This window comes from Chroicocephalus ridibundus, chromosome 1 (assembly GCF_963924245.1).
Source record: "Chroicocephalus ridibundus chromosome 1, bChrRid1.1, whole genome shotgun sequence".
NCBI classification, from domain to species: Eukaryota; Metazoa; Chordata; class Aves; order Charadriiformes; family Laridae; genus Chroicocephalus; species Chroicocephalus ridibundus.
In genome coordinates, this window is record NC_086284.1 from 211,926,664 (window position 1) to 211,940,749 (window position 14,086).

At 41.9% G+C, this 14,086-nt stretch overlaps 1 protein-coding gene across 6 annotated transcripts in view; it reads left to right on the forward strand.

The window, feature by feature from the left end:
• The window catches only part of GRM3 (glutamate metabotropic receptor 3), a 117,458-nt gene that overhangs the window by 61,197 nt on the left and 42,175 nt on the right, over positions 1–14,086 (forward strand). For all 6 annotated transcript variants that reach the window (XM_063323569.1, XM_063323568.1, XM_063323567.1 and 3 more), the window contains one exon: positions 3,643–4,246. In XM_063323569.1, coding sequence (XP_063179639.1) covers positions 3,749–4,246 — 498 coding nt within the window. In that variant the 5' untranslated portion in view covers positions 3,643–3,748. The remainder of the gene's footprint in view (positions 1–3,642; positions 4,247–14,086) is intronic.

A 14,086-nucleotide genomic window follows, 5' to 3' on the forward strand; every position in this document is an offset into this window, starting at 1 on the left:
CGCTACACGGGTAGCAGTGCACAGGAGTCTACAGGAGAGAAGCACATTTGACACCCAAAGCTGTGTTTTTAGTAACCGTCTCCCATTTGTAAACAAAGGACTTGAACATGTGAAATGGGATGATCATGTTTTCCTGGAAATCAGAACTCTGCATGTGTGGTGTCTCCCTACAGTTTCAAAGACTGTGAGAAACTCAGAGCTTCACAGGAATTGCCAAGTGGGGGAGGCTAGGGTGGTTGGTGTAGGTGGGTGGCTCCCACCCGTGGGCATCCCTTTACCAAGTAGTGTGTCCCCTGATAGAGTGGGAACATAGGACTGAGTCATCACCAACCCAGGTGGGGTTCCCACCATGTCTTCTCTTCATATCCCTGGACACCTTCAGACAGGTACTCCCAACACAAAGCGGCAAGAAAGAAGCAGAGAAATGGTCATGTCTATTCCCAGTCCTCACCTTGTCCAATCACTCCTTGAATTCTGCTGGGACTGATCCTCTACCGTACTCTACTGTTTTGGTTTCCTTCAGCTGGGCCACTGTAACAAGCTTAAGTGATAAAATACAGAAATCCTTTGCATTCTTTGCAGGGAAAACCAGTTCTCTCTATAGCATCATTCATTTTACATATACACTTTTTATGTGCAATGTCGAAATAATTGTCAGTACCTTTCTAGCCTTTATTGCTATGTATCAGAGCCACATAGATCCCTGAGATACAGATGTGATACAAGGTGGAGGGTGATGCCGTTTGCAGGAACTAGCAGCTTTGAAGGAGTCAGGGGGATGAGAACAGCCTCCTTGCTGTTCAGGGTAAACCCACTGTAGCTCTAGGCATGTCCTGGGTAGGTTTTAGAAAACCTTATAGAGGACCTCATTACAAGCCTTTTCTTCAGCAAAGTTAGTTGGTCTTGGTAATGTTGAAGGGCTGTTGAAAACAGGCTGGTTTTAATATGACCTTATAAAAGACTCATATAAAAGGTAGAATGAGCAATGGGAAACAAGGGAGGTTTATTGTTAAGGTATCAGAGGAGCGCTGGAGAAGATCAAAGTCTGATTCTTGGCTGCGCTGATGACCTTAGGTAAATCATTCAGGATCAGGCTTGGAAGAGACACCAGCTTGCTTAGGAAGTTTTTCAGAGTCGGTGCCCCAGTGGGAACCAGGGGATGCAGGGCACGGTTGAAAGCATGTTCTTCAATTCCTAAAGGGAGGCAGAGACCTTTTCAAAGTTGGATAGTGATTGTGAGGGCTGAGCAAATCAAATTCTGAACTTAGACTCTTCTGAGAATCTCATTTCATCTTTCTGTGCCTCTTTTTCCCCAAGCATGAAACAGGGAAAATAAATATTTTACCACTGTTGTAAGGATAAATGTATGAATATTTGCTGAGATACAGTGGTGACAGAAGCTACAGAAATAAATTGGATGGATACTGTATTAAAAATAAAAAATCCCAAATCCTGTTTTAATACAAAACGTGGATTAGTGATGAGAACAATGGAAGTCAGTCCAACTGAATTATTAACCACACAAACATTCATGTGACAAATGTCACCTTTTTTCCTGATAATTATTTTCAATGGGATAGTATCACCATTTTATATGCCCTGTATGTACTTGAATAATATTTGGTAAATTGTAGTATTAAGTCTGACACAGAAAGTACTACTGCATACAGTTACTTCATTATTCCTGCTAACATTACCAGAAAATATGTTTTCTGGACCTGCTTAATAAACCACATGTGAACAGCAAACTTGCTTACTTATAGATCACTGAGAGGCGATGAAGCTTGTTTTCCATTGACATATCACTTATTTCTGAGTGGAAAAATTCTGCTGAGACAGCCTGCAGCTCAGACTACACACATGTTACTAAGACTGCAGAGAAAGACCTTTAACAGTGCATATGACACATTACTGATTTATGAGAGAACAATGTTGGACTAAATATGAATAAAATGCTATGCTTTCACACAATTTGGTAGAGCAACATTGAAATTGAACTGGGATAAACAACTGCCTTTCAATAAGCGTGCTCATCCATCATTCAGTGTTAAATATTAATTGTTGCTTATTCCAATTTCTTTGTGTTAAGTGTTTCTAAATTATAAATAACCCTGCAACTCTAATAATAGCATACACTCTCTTAAGGAAAAAGCAAGTACAGAAATAAATTATTAAAGCCATCTATTTAAATACTACCACATTTGACTTATCTGATGATTTGGAGATCAAGGCAGCCGCTGTCATATTTGAAGAGATAGTGACATGGAGTCTACGGACAAATCATGCATCTACGTTGCATGAATACACTTTTTGTATGCATATTTACTTACAAAATTGTTACTAAGGCTTGATTTTTCTCCTTTTAAGGTCACTGGCAACTGTCTTGACCTTAGTGAGAGTAAAATCATATCCTAAGTACACACATTGCTGTTCTGTTCTCCCCTTGATCTGAGCACTGAACTGTGATTAACATTACAGAGAGCACGTCCAGCCGTAAGCATTTTCATGCCTTTAGAAAGCATCAAGTACTAAGCTCCTCCTTGCCATGTCTCTTTTTTTTTTTCTCTTTCATCTGTCTCTTTTGTTTTTTTGACTTAATTTACTTGCAAGAGAATCTTTTGTGCCTTAAGGACAAATGGTTTTGTGATTAAGGCATTTGATGGAGAGGCAGGTTCGATTTCCAGGACTTCTACATAATAACTAGCCTTGGTAAGTCACTTAGTAAAACTAAACGGACGATGGACCATTCTCCATTGGCGATGCCAACCAGCATGAAATGGCTGAAAACACTGTGGCCACATCAAAAGTGGTCATTGGAAATAATCTCTGGTCTCTGCTTGTCCATGAACCACACCCAGGCGCTGTTTTGTAGAGCACTACTAGGAGCATGCTAACAGCTAAATGGGATGACATGGACTTGATCGCTTTTCTATTATAGACACAGCCTTCAGTTCTCACCTGGTGTAACAGGGCTTCTCCCATGTTTCAAACATTTGTCACAACCCAAAAATAGATGTAAAGCCCCAAGAGGTTTCTCTCATCCTCTCATTGCCTGCACCAGGTGAGCAAGCTAGTAAAAGAAGGCAGGGCGGGTGGACTTCAGCAAGAGACTTTGCATCTGAAGGACAAATGCTGAGTTCAGCAAAAATCAACAGCAAAGAGATAACTCTGTGACAGTGCTATAGCTGAAGGAATAGTAAGCATATTGCAATCAACAAAAAAAAGAGAAAAGTTTATTAAGGGAAGGCTGGAAGCAGCTGGAGACATGGTGAATGAGAATACATAAGACTCCAAGTCCAGAAAGGAGACAACAGAATAAGAGAGGGTGGTGTGAAAAAAATGTCAGAAGTGGTCTCTGTCTTTGGAAAATGTAAAACATTGTTGAGCAGTGGTCAACATCAGATATATTTCCCCATATGTCTGTGGTCTTTGTGCATAGCTGTCATAGTAGATGCTTAGCCTGTAATCAGTTATGAAGCAAATGGAGAAAAGTTCTTCAGGACAATACAAGGCAAATGCATTTCTCACTTTCTATGCTATCCAGCAATCCTTAACACTGCTCTTGAATGTTTTATTGATAAAAGTTTCATAACAGCTCACATCTCCTTTTGCCTTTTCTAATTCCTTCCATCTCTTCTTTAGAGGTCCAGTGGAAAGACTTGTTGGCTTGTTCATCACTGGCTTGTGGGACAGCACTTCAAATTTGGCAATGGATCAGAAGGACTGAACTACACTTTTGTTTCTATCAATGTTTCTTAGAGCTGCTAAAACAGGACCAATGAAGATGTTCACCAGACTCCAAGTCCTTGCGCTAGCTTTATTTTCCAAAGGAGTTTTCCTTTCCCTAAGTGACCACAGCTTTGTAAGGAAGGAAATTAAGATAGAAGGAGACCTGGTCTTAGGTGGCTTGTTCCCAGTCAACGAAAAAGGCACCGGAATAGAAGAATGTGGGAGAATCAATGAAGACCGAGGCATCCAGCGCTTGGAGGCCATGTTGTTTGCCATTGATGAAATCAACAAAGACAACTACTTGCTGCCTGGAATTAAGCTCGGAGTTCACATCTTGGACACATGTTCCAGGGATACGTATGCCTTAGAACAGTCTTTGGAGTTTGTCAGGGCATCTTTAACTAAAGTGGATGAAACAGAGTATATGTGCCCCGATGGCTCATATGCCATTCAAGAGAATTTGCCATTACTCATTGCAGGAGTCATAGGCGGTTCCTATAGCAGCGTCTCCATACAGGTAAGTCACAGAAGCCCCATCAGGTGAGAATCATTAATCTGCAATTCCTGTGAGAGAACCACTGCTTACGTAAGTTTGTCAATAAAGTAAGTCTTAGCTCAATCACTTTACCCTAGGGGTCAATCTAGCATATAATTTTTACTGAATTTATATTAGTTTGAGTTGCTCTTTAAAATGCTTGTTGTAGTTTAAACCTCTGGCAGCTGCCCACTTCCTCTAATTATGGTGTATCCTGAGGCCATATGAAGTTTCCAGAAGTCTTAGCATTTATTTTGAACTTTGGATTCTGTGAGACTTTTACAACCGTAAGTTCAGATCTCTGCTTTCACATCAATAATAAATTATATCACATATATTCTGAATATATATATATGTCTGTCATGCTGCATGTACATAACATTTGTCATTTAAAGAATAGAGATTTAAAATGAAAGAAGTAATCCTTGTCTTACTTCCAAGTTGAAATAAAGTAAAAATGGCAGACCAGCCAGAAACTTAAATTGCACCTGACCAAACACTTGCAGATTTTTAGTGTCTAATTAAGCACACAGAAGGCAATGAAAATTATTCTGCTGACTTCAGTCATTTGAGCGAAGTTTATTTCTGAGTGTATTCTGAGTCTTTCCTTTTGTTTCCATATATAGTTCATACTAAGACAGTTTTTGCCAGGAAGGGTTGCCAGGAAGAGTGCAGTGTAAGTACTGTCACAAGTCCAACATAGAAGACAGATGCACTCAGCATATCTTGCTCCTTTCTTCTTGCACATTGTAAATGCAGTTTTTGGGTTTGCAACATTGGTCTCAACTAGGGTCTCAGTAGGATTTTGGAGAGTACTTAATGACTTGCAAAGGTATAAAGTTGCAGGTGGGTTAAATGCTCCATGTATCCTTCCAACTATGGTTTCATTGCATGCTTGGCTTCAGTTCCAAGGGCTAAACATCACGTTGATTCCTTTTGGTCTTGGTTTCACAGTTTTTATAAATTCATGATAAAACTTCAATTCCTTGCCATTTTTTTTTCCATGAAATGAACATGAAGAACATATATGCCCTCTTTTTTAGCAGAACTTCTTTATTTCTCCTCTCCATGGTAGGTACTCCCGTGGTAGTGCAGCCTTGGATATTCTGAAGTTCCCCACCACTGCCAATGTGCACTGTGCACGAGCAAAAATGCCCCCCAGCTTCACTGAAGCTGCCAAATGTACACATATCTAATTTTTGGAGGTTAAATTAAATAAGCCAGTCCACCCACATCACTCATAACAACAAGTGATTGGTGTCTTAAGCCCAGATTCAGGTAGGATAAGACACTGCATCTAGTATTTCCTAATGGTCAGCTGTAGGTTTCCAAAGGCACCAAGCCTTGACTGTGCTGGACATGACTGAAACAGGCCACTGGAGTCTTACGAGCAATATGGTTTTTCCAGACTGAATACAGGCCCTAATAACTACATTTAGCGTCTAGGGAGAAAAACATTCTTCTGTACTATGGACCATCCCAGCAGTGACAGAAAGCTCAGAGAGCTCCATTTACCTGTTTCTTAAACAGGCCAAGAGTTCATTCAACGTTCATGTCAGTCACAATTACACCGGGGAACTGGCTTCTGCTCTTGACAAGTCATTAAATCCCATCAGCTTGGGAGCAAGTCCAGCTTCCATCAAACGTGCATGAGCACAGGAGCATTTTAACAAATTACATTTTATTCCCTTTTGTGTTCCAGTGTGTGGCTTGTCTGTGTAATCGTAGTGGGAAATATATGGGCAAATGGTTACCCATACCACAGGAGAATAGTTTCTGCAGAACAGAACCTTAGTCATCTCTCATAGTAGGAGTTGTTTTGTCACACTGTAGACCAGCTAGCGTGGCAGGGATGGATCCTTCACCAGGAAGGGTCTGATCACCTGAAGCACAAAGAACGAGGAAGTTCCAGAGCTGGAAAAGAGATATCTGAAGAGCAGAAATGACAGCTACAAAACCTTAGACAACACAAACTGTTAAGGAAATCATGATTCATTATCTCTCCCAATCAGACAAAGGGTACATTGCGTGAAACCAGCAAATGGCAGGTTGTTGTGGATGCTAAAAACTAAATGAGTTCAAGAGCTGTCCAGAAAAAAAATTGGAAATTCTGTATAGATACCACCTCTGTTTCAGCAATTCCTAGAGCTGCAAGCATCTAAAGGCTGGTAAAATATTTGAAACATCATGTGTTTGCCCTATGCCACAGGCGGAGCGGTGGCAGTGGTTTTGCTGTACCTTTGGTGTGGTCGTTTGTGGTCAGTCTGTTTCTCAGTCCACCCTAAACTCAAGTGTATCCAAAGGATATGAAGTAGCCTGAAAAGCACATCCATAAAAGTAATTACAGCTGAGGAAATGGCACAAATATTTCCTTCCCTCCCAGAAACCCTGAGGCAGGGATGCCAAACTCCTAAAATGGCCTGGGGCCTCTTAGTCAACATCTGTCAATCTGTCCCTTTGAAGCCAGTCCCTGGTGCTCACTGCCGTAAGACTAAATGCATATCTGAGGCAGCAGATTGGATGCAGTACACATGGAATATACATAGTGTATACAGATGCCTCACATTGCAAAAGCTTGGGTTTGGAGCAGCTGTCAGACGGAAATTGGAAGTCCTGATAAGAGACTTTCTCATTCAGAACATGAGAAAAATGGCGTTATAGCTGTATGCATATCTGCATGTCGCCCAGTTTGCAAAACTTATGAGGGCTAATGAAACAATAGTTATACCCGATATTTCTCTGTACATCTTCCCTATAGTTGCCAATAATTGTTAAACATAAGATCTTTCTTACACAGTTCTTCAGAAAAATAAAGATATAGGTTCACAAATCATTCAATGTGTCATTGAGCATTTTCCAGCTAGAAAAGTATTCAGTTGATTACTTTCCCTTGTCATAGATTGGGTTGGCCTTCCTTCTGTCTCCCTTTTCCAGCTTTCCTCTAGATTTCACACTATCTAGAAAAGAAGTAATTAAGCCATTCACTCTTCTGCTCATCTTGTTAAGATAGCCCGTCATGACTTCTATTTCAAAAGAAAATCCTTGTCAAGAATAATAGACGTTGCAGACTCAAGCCTGAAGATGTAAGGACTTCAGAGCATTAAAGCCACACATTTTGGTGCCATGCCAGGGGAAGAGACTAGCAGATTTCAGAGACAGTCACCTGTACAGAGTAGCTTCAGTAGCAACTGGAATGGCACCATCCCTGAACGTCAAACCACGTCAGTCAGCACATGTGCGAGGCTGAGCATCCCTGCTCCCCGCGCAGCGCTCAGGCTGCTGGGTGCTTCCAGCTGTAGCCCTGTCAAGCATTTCCCTTGTGCCTGAGAGCTGTAAACATCATGAAGTCCCCAGTGCAGTTTCTTAGCCTTAAAATAAACCATGCCGAGCTCTTCAGACAAGAAATTATTTCTGCCTCTTTTTTTTTTTCCCTCCTGTGAATTTGACGTTGTATTTCGATACTTTTTCTTCCCCTCCTTTCACCCTTCTTCTCCAGATTTTTGTCTGGACAGCTGTCTGCCAAATCACTTCATGATGCTCCTGCTGTCAGATTTCTGCTTCTTTCATTATCCTTCCACCAAGGAAAAAAGAATTTGCTGGTAAATCAGCAATGAACACCTTCCCCACTGAGTCAGTATGCGCAATAGGCTCTTTTTGCAGAGGCTAAAAACAACAAGAGAATGCAGAATGCTTAATTATTTTCTGGTCAGACTAGGCTATTATCGTTAATGATGATCTGGATAATTAGTTTTTGGATGTTGTGTTTAAATTAGCACTGAGCCCAATCTGCACAACATTTGATCCCTCAAAACCCAAGCCAGGATTCTCAGTCAACGGAAGGGCTCATGTAAAAAAAGCTGTTTTCATGAAATAAAATTCTGACCTGAGCTGAATCTAGGATCAGAAGGTGATTTCTCCAAAGTTTGGGGGACTTTATTTTAGGCTCATAGCTTTTCATTTGAGCCAGATTATCCACTCTCTCCTAGTTTACAACGGATATTTCAAACATTTTTTCCTTGGAGATGTTCAATGACATTGTAAAAAGGATAAGAAAAAAGCACTGTTCATTTGCACAGAGGAGAACCTGCACAGCTAATCCAAATGCCATGTTTAAAGTACTTAGATCAGCTTTGTCAGGAATATGCATTTGTAAGCAGTAATACAACTATTCAAGTGCTGGATTTGTTCTTCTCTCTTTCTGAAAACTGGACCCATCTTCTGCAAATGAAGACTGGGGTCCATTCCCTGCAGTCAGCCCTTAGAAACATTGAGACATTCCTTTAGGTGGGCTGGGCTTTGCATTTCCATATCCACTATATTCATGCTGACGTAGGGCTTTAGCCCTGTGTGAAGTTTCCTTTATGTTACCAACCCACAAGACCTCCAGAAAACGGTCATGAAAGTTATTCCCAAATTAGAGCCGCATCCCAAAAATATGGCAGAATAGAAACCAGCACCCAGATGTCTTCTCTTGAATTCCTTGCTGGATCTCAAGTAAACTGTAACAAAGCCAATGGAGAAGGTTTAAAGGTACATTACTGCTATCACAAAAGCTAAAGTCTCTCTCCTAAGGTAGCGACCATCTGGCATGAAATTCGGAATATGTACTCATTTACTGGCAATCTTTTCCTGGCTGTCGTTTCTCCTCAGCCACACAAGTCTGCCAATGGCTCATGGAGCCTGAAAGCTAATCACCTCCATTTCCTTCCTCCAAGAACAAACCATCTTCCGACCACAGTCTTAACAGCTCGTGACTTCCATAACCACAGAAAATAGTGCAAGATCCTTAGAAAAACTGTATGCAAAAAAATCTCCCATAGCATATGGGGCTCTGTCTCCCTGTGCATGGACCCAATGCGGGTATGGGCAGGAGAAACATGTAGGGGGCTTCACGGGGACCCCTGTAGGGGTTCACCGGGGACGACAGACCATGCGTGGCATTTAAGACGTGCTTATAGAGGAGCTTTGCAATCAACTGTGCAATGACAGACTCTGGTGATTTTGTGCTTGTAAAGCTAAACCACATCCTTATTAAAAGATCTATTCTGTGAGACAGACCACCTACCACTAGCGTTTAAGCTACACACACGCTTGCTGACTTCCTGGTGCCTCCTTTAAACTCTTTCCCTCTTTTCTCTCTGTTCTTCCTCTCCCTCCGCTACCACTCAGACAAATCCTTGCTCTTTGTTCCTCTCTCTGTTTCTATTCCACATTCAGAAACTGAACAGCCACTAGGTTGAGATGTTCATAGTGCCCAAACAGCACTGGACATGTCTTTCCTAGAGATTTCAAAGGAATGTGAGTACCTCCCTCTGGCTGGCTTCTTTGAAAATCCCAAGGTAACTGATTCCTTTGCAGACTTTCTGATTTGGGTTTGGGATTATTTTTTTTCTTTGGTGTGAGCATTTTCTCCTTTTACCATGGGGAAATTATATGATTTTACAGGGATGGGTAAGTAACCCATGAGATCACAGGTAAGAAGGAAGGAGCTCTACCATGTTACAAGTGGGAAAGGATGGAACTACAAGAGAAAGAGGCCAAAAATAGGAACTAATTAGGGCCATCTTGGCATCACCCACACTCGTTCTGTCCCTTCTGACTAGGACTTATGCATCAGTTAATAAGTCTCAAATAGCAATAGTTATCAAATAGCACTTTTAACTCCAGAAGCCATTTCATGCTTTTACAACCATCACCCCCAGATTTAGTCCCTTTTCCCATCATGTGTAAATGCGTCATGAGTCACTCACAGTCAGGTTTACCAAGTCTCAGAGAAAAGTTACACTCCTTGTCCAAAGCCAGGTCTTCTGCACAGAGCTCTTCTCATTGTGCCAACTTAGTGCTTAGCTTACTTCACTTCAACGGTTAATGCTGTATGGAGGCAGGGTGCTTATCCGACAGCTCACTCTGCTATCCCCTGCAGGAAAAAAGAAAAAAAAAGATTTCCAACAATTCTTCTCTCCGAGTACAATATTTCTCTGCATGTCCTTCTTGGCTTATTTTTATTACACAGGACACGCATATGAAAAGAGATTCCCGGGTCCTCTGCAGAGATCCTAGATGTTATTCTGACAGTATTCCCTATTTCTGATGTTCATTTCGCAGATGCAATTATTTCACTGTTCAAACACTGCTCCTTTGAATGTGACAGCTATTGAGTCTGCTGCAAATATTTAGCTATATTTTTCTCAGCTTCATTGACAACATTTTCAGGAGAAGAAAAAGGCTAAAAACAATGTTGTCATCTCCCCTCCTCCTGCTAACAAAAAAAGCCAGACATTTTTGTTTGTTTGGTAATGATTTTTTTTTTCCTGAGTTACCTTTTGGAAAGAATTTTGTTAAGGAGCAACACTCACTAACTACTAAATATCCAAAGAGAGAGGAAGCTAATGGAAACCCCTGCTTCAGTCCTGCAATGTTCCAGAAGATTACACAGGAGTACAAGCCAGGCTGGAACTCCTAAATAACTTCACTGCTTCTGGCTTAGTTCCTTGCAACTGACCTTTCACGATTAAAAGGACTGGGATGTTGGCTTTGCCGATACATTCCTGAGGCCAGACCTTGAAGTTCAGCTGAAGCCACATGGGCATTTTCTCTTGCAGGTGCTAACATAGCCCCTGTGTAGAGACTGTCTTCCATAGCGCTTACTATGATATCCCAGACATGACACCCACAGTTTAAAAATGGGCTATGGAAAGAGGAAGTTCCAGACTGATAAAGGTATGCCAGTTCTGGAACCAGTAAGGAACATAAGCTTCTAATTTCCCTTTGAAAACAAATCAGAGTTTGGAGTGGTTTTTTCTTAGGTCCGAGCTGAGGAGCTGCATTTGCAACACTGAGATCTCCTGCTCCCAAATACTCCCAAACTATGTGAGTATGTCAGCAGTGCCCAAGCTCAGTCACACTGTCCCCAAGGTGAGAGCCATGCCTTTGAGCCTACTGAATCCCAAGAGGACAGAGAAAGTTACGGTGGAGCCCATGTCTTCCGTGTTGTTCATATTTATTGCCAATGATGCAATCTGGCAGCACTGTAGGCTCACAACAAGCTGGGCTGTATCTACAGAAACATAGCCAGTAGATAGATGGAAATCATTATTTCTATTTATTCTATTTATTTCTATTTATTCTATTCTCCTTGGACCACATCTATGTCCAGCTTTGGGTCCTCCAATAAAAAAAAAGATTTAATAAATACAAAGATGACTGTGGTAAGGACAGTCTGGAGCACATACCCTACGCAAAGAGATTGAGGGATTGGGTGTGTTTAGCCCAGAGAAGAAAAGGTTTGGGGGGAACTTGATATCAGCTTTTCAGTATGTACAGGTCCATTCTCAAGAAAGCAAAGTCTTTACTGAGATGCATGACAAGAGGACAGAAGAAAATGGTTATAAGTTAAAAGAAGGGAGGTTCTAACTTGACATAAGATGTACAAGCCAGGAGCTGGGAGTGTGGGGAGGGTGTACAGGCCAGTGCAGGCAGTTGACTAGAGAGGTACATCATTTATTCTTTGCATTAGGCTTATGCCCACCACTTATCACACACCCACACTCCAGCCCATTCAGAACCAGTGTTTCTTTCCTGTCTTTCTAAAATGACACTTTCTGCCCAAAATTTGGCAAAATATTTTGGCAAAATATTTGAAAAATTAAAATAAGCAAAAAATAAAAATTATTTATTGGAACAAATGCTCTAGCTGTTTTTTGACCTGCAACCGCCCAGATAATAACAAAAAGCCCACACTGTAGCTTACCATCACTTAGGAACCAGATATAACATACACTGGCATCAGAGCCTTTTTCTTCAAAGCAAGGGCTCAGCCCCTGTGTATATATGTGTATAGCAATGATCTAGGCTTTAGGAAATCCTTGGGACATGGCTTTGCCATGGTCTTGCTGAGGGAATCCGGACAAGCAACTTACCCTCAGGAACAGAAAGACTTTCTCAGGAGACCGAAGGCTGCGACTGAATCTGCGTGAGGACAGATTGCAGTTCAGAGAGACAGGGATTTCTCCAGTTTCTCGGTGGAGACAAACCTCCTGTACCTCAGTCCTATTCTGCTCAGCAGCTTAATTTACTGTCTGTTCAAAACAGCCACAGGAGCTCCTGCCTGTCTCAAAGGAGCTCTGTGAAATTAGATTCATTAAGCCGTGTTAAGTGCCATGTTCTTGCGTGGTAAAATTTTAGAAGTGCAAAGAGCACCGTCATCTAACAAGGGGCCTCTGCCCAACAGATGTGTGATACACACTTGTGTATTGTGCTGAAGGAAACCTATCTGTTCTAACACTTTTGAGACTTTTCTTTTCCAAAGGGTTTCCTGTGCCCCTCAGCCCTGTACACATTCAAACAACCCATGTAACAGACTCTGGGTTGTTAAGAAGGGAAATTTTAACCAAAATCATCAGAATAAATCCTACTGCCAGCAAAGAAAGTCCTACAAAGATGGGCACAATATTTGATGGGATTCAATATATCCATATATGAGTTTGTGACGCATACAGGTGTTACCTACCTGACCCCATCTGTCATCAGCAGTATTGAATGGCCAGAAATACACTCAGAAACCAGATTCACATGTTTGATAGCTGTGCCTAATTCACTACTCCTTGCAGGAAGGTATTAGGAAGCCATTTTCAGTGTTTTAAACTAGATTGGCAATTTCCCACAGGCATTTGTAATGTCCCTCATGCACAGAGAAGTGACAGATGTGGCTCTAGCACCATGAGAGGGACATCAGTCTCCGCTGGCACTGCCTTGGACACTCCATTTGCAGGATTTGCTGGTGCAGCCTTTCCCTAAGGAGGGACACGGCTCACACCGGCCTTTCTGCCATGCTCGTGTTGGGCAGCTCCTTACGGATGATGCCCCATCCAAGCAGCTGGGTGAGAGCCAGGTTTGCTTGGGAAGAGGACACTTTAGCACAGGACAGTGGCTACAGCTAATAAACCCAGCAGCGTGAGGGCAAATAAAGTTTTCCCATCATGCTGGAGGCTGGCTATATCGACACGCTTTGTTCACAGCAAGCTGTGCAAAGTGGTTGTTTTTGGGTTGCAGCAACAGAACATCCAGCCCTATTTTCAAAGGTGCTAAGCATCTGCAAAACCCACTGGTTTTGACAGCAAAAAAAACAGACTACTACTGCTACTTAAGTGCCAACATATGGATTTCAGGCTCTAATTGCATGCACCATGGCTTGATTAAATTGCTGCCTGGAGCTTTGCCAGAATAGATTATTTCACTTAGCAAAAGCTGGATCTACAATGTAATTTTGAAGCTGTACCACACATCCCAAGGCAGCAAGCAATAGGACAAGAGGAAATGGCCTCAAGCTATGCCAGGGGAGGTTTAGATTGGATGTTAGGAAAAATTTCTTCACCAAAAGTGTTGTCAAGCATTGGAATAGGCTGCCCAGGGAAGGGGTGGAATCACCATCCCCGGAGGTATTTTAAAGATGTGTAGGTGTGGTGGTGAGGGACATGGTTTAGTGATGGTTTTGGCTGTGTTAGGCTCATGGTTGGACTTGTTGATCTTAAAGGTCCCTTCCAACCTGAATGATTCTATGATTCTATGGTGTAGGAGTGCCTCAGGTGGTTCAGTCTCGGTGCACATAATGCTGGTTCACATTGCACTGTCCTCTACTACACTGAGACACTGCAGAGTGGACATAACCTTAGCTATCAGCTCCCCTCCAGAACCTGTTACGTCTGCCCTTATCTTGTTACTCATTTAATCAGGATCTGATTTTCATAACCAGGTGTTCAGATCAGCATGGAAATGGCTGGAAAAAGGGACCTGAAGGCAGTTCTGAAACTGGGTGCATCAGCT